This window comes from Vicugna pacos, unplaced genomic scaffold (assembly GCF_048564905.1).
Source record: "Vicugna pacos unplaced genomic scaffold, VicPac4 scaffold_19, whole genome shotgun sequence".
In the NCBI taxonomy this organism is placed as follows: domain Eukaryota; kingdom Metazoa; phylum Chordata; class Mammalia; order Artiodactyla; family Camelidae; genus Vicugna; species Vicugna pacos.
This window is the reverse complement of record NW_027328740.1, coordinates 12,189,746-12,197,036: the sequence shown is the minus strand read 5'-3', so window position 1 is coordinate 12,197,036 and position 7,291 is coordinate 12,189,746. Positions and strand designations below refer to the sequence as shown.

The following is a 7,291-nucleotide window of genomic DNA, read 5'->3' as shown; positions in this document are numbered from 1 at the left end:
TATAAGTTCTTGTCATTTGCAAAAAATGGGTAGACCAAGAGGGTAATATGCTAAGTGAAATTAGTCACACAGATAATGACAAATGCTAAATTATTTTTCTCATATTTTGATTTTAAAACAAATTAACATAACAAAACAGAAAAGGAGTAATAGATACAGAAAGATTCAGGTTGTTTACAAGAAGGAGGGAAATGTGGTGAAGAAAAAGAAATAGTTCAGAAAAATTAAGAGAGAATATTTTCCAGTTGCAATTTAAATGAGTCAGGAACAAGAAATGTACTGTATGGGGAATAGTCAATAACTATGAAATATCTTTAAATAGCAACATATCATAAATAAATTTATTCTTGTGATCAGTTTGAAATGTATTAAAATTTGCAAACATTATGTAATGTAAGAGAAACTAACACAGTGTTATACATTAAAGTACACTTCAAAAACAAACAAATATACTTATAGAAAAAAACAGATTTGTAATTAACAGAGGCAGGGGTTGGGAAAGAAGAATTAGATTAATACACTCGAAAGATACAAACTTCCAGCCGTTAAAAAAACGTGTTCTAGGGATGCTACATTTTAACATGATTAATACAATTAATACTGCTTTATGTTATATATGAATGTTGTTAAGAGAGTAGACGCTAAGATTTCTCAACACAACTAAAAACAAATTGTATTTCTTTAATATTATATCTAAATGAGATAATGAATTCTCCGTAAAATTGCTATATTTACTTCATGATACATGTGACTCAAATATCTACCCTTTGCACCTAAACTTACACAATGTCTTATGTCAATTATATCTCAATAAAAGCAGAAGGAAAAATGGAAAGACAATGATCATTGTTTCCCATGTCATTTCTCATTACTGTTTTTGAAGCAAGTAATCGTGAGTCATGGTAGAGTTATCCTAGATAAAGATGCAAATATATAAGTGATTCTAATAAATTATACATAAAGATACTAATATAACTAGTGTTTTACCATGCCTTAAACTTTCTTCATGATAACAGACCACTGATTTCGTAGGCATCAAAATTTCACTCTGTGAATTGATCTGAGATTAGGGAATGGATAAAAAATGTAACCATGGCTGCTTTTCTTTGAGTGATAATATTCACTGTCTCAGACCAAAGGTCTCATCTCCCCAACAGCATCAGTAAGTAAGGAACATGCTAGGTTGCAAAAAATCTCAAAATGGTAAAACCTCAGAACTCCTACAGTTCTTAACTGTTTTGCAATTGGAATGCAATAATGACAAAGACTTGATTTTGGAAAACAATATGGTGTTTTCCCATGGTTGCATTACGGGATGTGAGGATAATCCCTGAGATACACAGGAATTATCCTCGCTCAAGTGCTGGCAAAGAACTATAAAGTTTCTGCATTATTAGGACTGAGGACTGCTTTCAATATAATGACTATGCTCACTGTATTCCAGGTAATCCAACGAAATAAAGGTTATTGCTATTTGTAGTTGAACGGGAATACATCAGCAGTTCAGTCTCTATAAATTAGTCAATGGGTGTTCAAAGCCAAAATACGTTGTGTCAACAATGAGAATTAAAAGAGAAAAAAACTTGGACATAAGCTTAAATTAAAAAGGAGACACAATCCTGTGCTGGGCTCTGGGGATTGGAGACTGTATATGCCTCAGTCCAATTCAAGGGTTCAGTGGCTTGGCCCTAGCATCAGCTCGGGATTCAATGAAAAGATAACAGTTAGCATACTGGGAGAAATATAATATTCCTCTCCCTGATTGGAAGAAAATCTGGTGGCTCAATGAAACTCTTAATTCACAGAGATTCTGCCAGATGCAGAATAATAATTCACTGATGACTCAACTAAGACAAATTTCGTTACTGCTTAAAAATGCATCTTCACACACACACATGCAGTGGAAGACAGATTTGTTGTATTTAGTGGGAATAATTCAGTGGACAAAGCTCAGAGAATAGTTTTCAAAGCACCAGGCAACTTTTATTCATTTGCCAATATTCTAGTTTTCCCAGGTAGTAAACTAGAGATGGAGAAACAAACAATATAATTCTTTAGGATTTCTAATTTTGAAATTAAAGTGTAGCTTTTGACTTATCACTATAGAATCTTGTTATGATGATTATGGTAAGACCCACTGTCTGATAAGGGAGCTGGAAACTAGCTGCTGAACCAGCCCTTCTGAACCCCAGAATGATAATGTAAGCTACAACATAGCCACCATCAGAGTTGAGCTGACAAACTTGAAAGGTTGATGTTTCTGTTATAGGAACAATCACTGCTGTCCAGACATAGATCTTCTGCTGCAAGTGGGCTCTTTCCTTCTCTTGGTAAAAGTCATATTGGTGGGAAGTTGCTAGAGCTTACCCTGGCCCGTTTGCCCATTCTCCAGATTATCAAAGGCTTTCTTCACAAATGGTGACACATTTTCTGGACTCAATTTTGCCTTTCCAGTCTTATCAGATGACACTGGCTGCATCATTGTGAGCAGAAGCCTTAGGCTCCCTGAACTTGCCTACAATTTTTCAAGAATTTCAGCTCATTTCACATTCTGAAATTGCTTCACCATTTATTTTAAATTAATGGGAAAGAGTCAAAGTCTTCCATTAATATTATATATTTCCTAATATCTGCAGAAATTTGGTATTATTGCAGTTAGACAAATATTTAATTCTACCACCCTCACCTCTTTTTTGTCCACACAGTTCAGATTGCAATTTAGTTACTGAATACGACCACCCCAACCAAGGGGCAGGTACCTCGCAGATACTTCCTGTGTGAAGGTTAGGAAGGGCACAAGTTATGTGGGGTGAATAAACCTACACTAAATGTTTGCAATGGCACTGTCAATTGTGGATAAAGCTCTGATTCTAAGAAGTCAATTAATTAGAAATAAGTATAGTTATTGGTATGGGGAAGAGAATCAGCTATTTTGGGGTGGGTGGGTGATGAAGAGACAGGAAAAAATCCAGCAAATGAGAATGGAATGCTTTAGGTCTCTGGAGGCATGAATTAAGAAGAAAATAATACTTTGTCTCCTGTACCTATCTCCAATTACAGTCTTGAGTGACTAGCCTTGGGCTACGAAAAGAGCTAGTTTGTGGTGAAGAATAAAGACCATAATGAAACTGTTTGTAAACCATGAAAGTTTTGTTGTTTCAGGAAAGTAGATTTTGCTTAAAGTCAACATGTATTTTTCATTCACTAAATACTAAAATGCATCCTGTGGCATGAGCTGTGCTTACTGTGCTGGTATCCAAGTTAGACAAGGAAAGGGGGATAGACAGAAAATATCTGGAGGAGGTGATTTCTGTACTGAGACTGGGGAAATCTAAATAGGTAAAAGGAGGACATTCTAAGTTCAAGGATAAGCTGGGGCAATAGTTGTGAGTTTGGATTTAATATGGTTGACAAGCATTTGCCTGGATGTATCTCCAGAAACAGTGAAACATAAAGATATGCCAAATTAGTCAGATGCCAGATCGATAATGAAATGGCTAAACTATGTTGAGTTTGTGGGCTTAGATTTGGAAAAGCATTAAGTGCAACCCTGAAGATGTAAGCTTGTGTTTGGCTGGAACATAAAAGTAACTTAAAATATTCACTCTAAAAATATAGTGAAGACCCTTGAGTGGAGAAAAATAAAGCAACATTTGGAATGCTTAGAAAACAGCACAAGGAAGACCATAGATAAAATTCCTTGTTAAATTTTACCACATGCTGAATGTACCATCTGAGACTACATCATGTGACTTTTATGATACCAGAGATGACATAATAAAGACCATGATCCTTGGGCCGGTTCCTGCATTTTCATCCTGTTCCAACATATCCTAACTTAACACAATGAATACTTTTCAGGATGAACCAGAAACCACTAAGTACTTTTCCCTCTCTCCATGTTTTAGTCTTTTTCCAAATTCTTCCATTTTCTCTTCTTCCTCACAGAAATTATTTAAATTTACACTCATGTTGTTCCATCAAATGATCATATCAAACAAATATCTCTTTTTTCTTTAAATGGTAACTTAGTATCACTTTTAACTCTTATCTCTATTTAAAAAAATAAGGATAATAAAGTACAATTCTATGTTTATTGTTCAAATAAGAAAATTGCAGATATTTGTCAAAATTTACAAACATCAATTTTAATCTTTGTTATCATGCATAACCTGGTAGTCCTCTGGTAGTTCAGTTGTAATTAGGATGACGTTCATAAACTGAAGATGTCTGATGAGTTTGCCTTGAAATAGAAGTAGCTGATGTATCAGCTATCACTGGCAATGGAAACCGTGGGTTACTCACAGGTTGAAGTTTACAAAAACGACCTTCATTGGCAGATATGTTGTGATATCTATTTGGAAAATAAGAAGGCTCCACCATCAGTCCAAAATAATTGCTCTGTAAGGGGGACAAGATGCTGTATTGAGAAGTAGAATTTGTAGTTGTAATGAAGTTCACAACACGGCCATTTGCTTCAGTGTAGCTACTTTGAGAGTGCCCGTGGACAGTGGTCAACTGATTTAAAATAGCTAGTTGTTCCACTGCAATATTTTCTGGTGGTCTAACTGACGTTGATGATGGAGGAGAAAAATCACCTCTGAGCGGGGTAGTTTTATCACAAATTATGTGGCCAATAGAGGGCTTTCTTATTAGAGGCATATTTAAATCTGCAGAAGGTAAAAATGCACTTTCTCCACTAGTGTCAGCCACAAAATCAGAATTATTTTTACCAACATTACCTCCTCCTTTAAAGTGCTTCTTGTTGAAATCTCGAGCCAATAAAGACACCAGAGAGGCATTTTTAATCCCAACTCTTCTTTTTATTCTCACTAAAAGCTGAGGACAGCCTCGTTTAAAATTTGGATTATGGTAGAACTGCAGCTACAACCAAAGGAGAAAGGTTTTAGTAATAATTTAAACCAAAATACATAACTACAATAAGCCTTAAGTTTAAAACCTCAGATTTCATGTTTAGTATGCAAAGATAAAATCATCAAAATATGAACATTGCTGACGATATTTTGAAGTTCCTTATTTGGAAAATACACATGTAAATAGTATAGTCATCAAATTAAAGAATTTAGTGTTTGCAGTAACGGTGAATGCCACTTTTGAAAAGCAGCTTTCATACCTTCATTTAGATTTCTGATAAGATTCATAGCTGCTAGCAAACTTTCTCATAGTCTTGAAGAGTTAAGTCACTGTCCTCATTTTTAGAAAAAATAAAGAATTTTAGCATTTGTAGTTTTATACTATTTTCAAAATCTAGCTTTACATTTATATTACCATAGATTGATGTACAAAATAAAATTTTATACATAAGTTACCAAGTCATAACTAAAATTTGTGTATACCTTGCTTAAAACAGAGGCTTCTTTTTCTTCTGCCAGAAAGTCAACTAGACAAGCAGATCTTTGAAATTTCTGCTGCACTTTACTAAACCCATAAAGGTTAAGCTGTCTAACTAAACTTTTCATACTTCCAGTTTCAAATATTCTGAAAGGGGCCTTTCTTTCCAAAACTTCCTTCTTAAAGACATCTTCATCAATCACTATGGAAGTTCCATTATCATCCCACCAGATGGATTTAAATTGGTCACTCCCAGCCATTTTCCAGAGTTTTCTTGGAAATGTCAGAGAACGAAAATCATTATCTTCATCTGGTTCCAAGACACAATGTGTGTAACATGGTCTTTTTATCAAGGATTTTTCAGACAAAGTCTGAAAAGCATTTTCTTCAATCATACACCTCAAGTCCAAGTCCCCAGAGAATGTTTGATCACACGATAGAGATCTACCGGGGTTTCCTGAATCAGTTGGTCCATCTTTAGGAGGCACATCTTGAATTTCTGAAGAAATATGTGACATCTCAAATAACATTTCCTACAACTACTTTTCTAATCTGCATGATTTTGAGCACTGCAGCTTCAAATGCTGCTTAAGCAGGCCTGCACATTTAAACTGATAGGCCAACAACATGGTTCTCAACCTGAGTGGCTGTGACATCACAAAAAGACTGGTCTCTTAGCAACCCAAGTGTAACAATCAGCCAGTGTTTCCTTCTCATTAATCCAGTTAAAATGAAATATATAGGATATTTATTTTTATACTGTGATGTGCAAATATTTTCCCGAGAATATCTTTTTAAACAATTTAACTTTGGGGTGTATGAGACAAAATCAATCTCATTCCTTTTGTATCCAAATTTATACAACATTGGTGAACAGAGTATAAATATGCACAAAATAAATAAAATGATTTTAAAATATTGGAATTTAAAGTGAAATTTGTGTAAAATTTTTACAGAATGGTTATAACAATTTCATTATCATTTGTAATTAAAGTGAATCAAAATTTGATTTGTAAACGGAAGTAGTTATTTCTCTGTGTACTTTACAATAAGTAGCTCTATATTCAAAACATCAGCAGAATAAATGTCACTTTATTTGTTATGTTTATAAATAAATGTTAAATATTTATGAATTAAAATTAATTTAAAATAATCAATCAAATTTAAGAAATTCCAAAGGGGGGAATTTTTGTTTTAAATTTTATTTCAGTGCTATAAGTAAAACAAATGCAATTTAATATTCTACTTTACAATTACACAAGAGAAAAATCTGATTGTACACTTACAAATATTTATTTTTGCCATTCTTTCAATCAGAGGTTTTTAAGTCCCTAGAAGGAATAATTTTTCTTGTCATCTTTTAATCCATACTCTTGTGGCTTCTGTTAAGTGTTCCAAAATGATGTTGATAAATAAAGTTATGCACAAGGTCCTGGGTTCTATAAGCAGTGACTCCATTAAGGGGCAAACAAACAAACAATCAAAAAACAAAAAAATAACATTATATGTGGGTTAGTGTGGAAAAGACAAGGTAATGCATTTTAGGAAGCCATATGTTTTCCAGTCCTGAAACAGTTGGCATTGTTAGTATAATATGGCATTTTAAGGCAAGTGTTTGTTCACTAATTGCAAATAATAGCTATGCTCTGTATCAGTAAACTGTAGTAAGTCCAGTTCTACCAAAACTTATATTATTTATTTAGAAATAAATTCCATTAAACATAAGCCAAATTCAAAATGAGTGATAAAATTTTAAAATAAATAAATGTACACTCAAGCTACAATGTAAATTTTTCCTTCAGTATGTGTATATTCAATTCTAAATAAATATTATCAACCTGAATTCATTGCATATTATAAGAATTATAAACTATAGTTAAGTATGATTTAGCCCTGATTCATAAATATTATTTAACATACACAAATCAATAAATGTGAT

The 7,291-nt window shown here is 33.4% G+C and overlaps 1 protein-coding gene across 1 annotated transcript; it reads right to left on the bottom strand.

The window, feature by feature from the left end:
* Positions 1-4,097: 4,097 nt before the first annotated feature.
* On the bottom strand, positions 4,098-5,980 carry LOC140693499 (heat shock transcription factor, Y-linked-like). The gene is made up of 2 exons (XM_072957321.1): positions 5,358-5,980; positions 4,098-4,884 (listed from the first exon to the last, which is right to left on the bottom strand). Exons 1-2 carry the CDS (start codon positions 5,880-5,882, stop codon positions 4,192-4,194), a joined length of 1,218 nt encoding a protein of 405 aa, XP_072813422.1. The 5' UTR covers positions 5,883-5,980; the 3' UTR covers positions 4,098-4,191.
* Between the last annotated feature and the right edge of the window lie 1,311 nt (positions 5,981-7,291).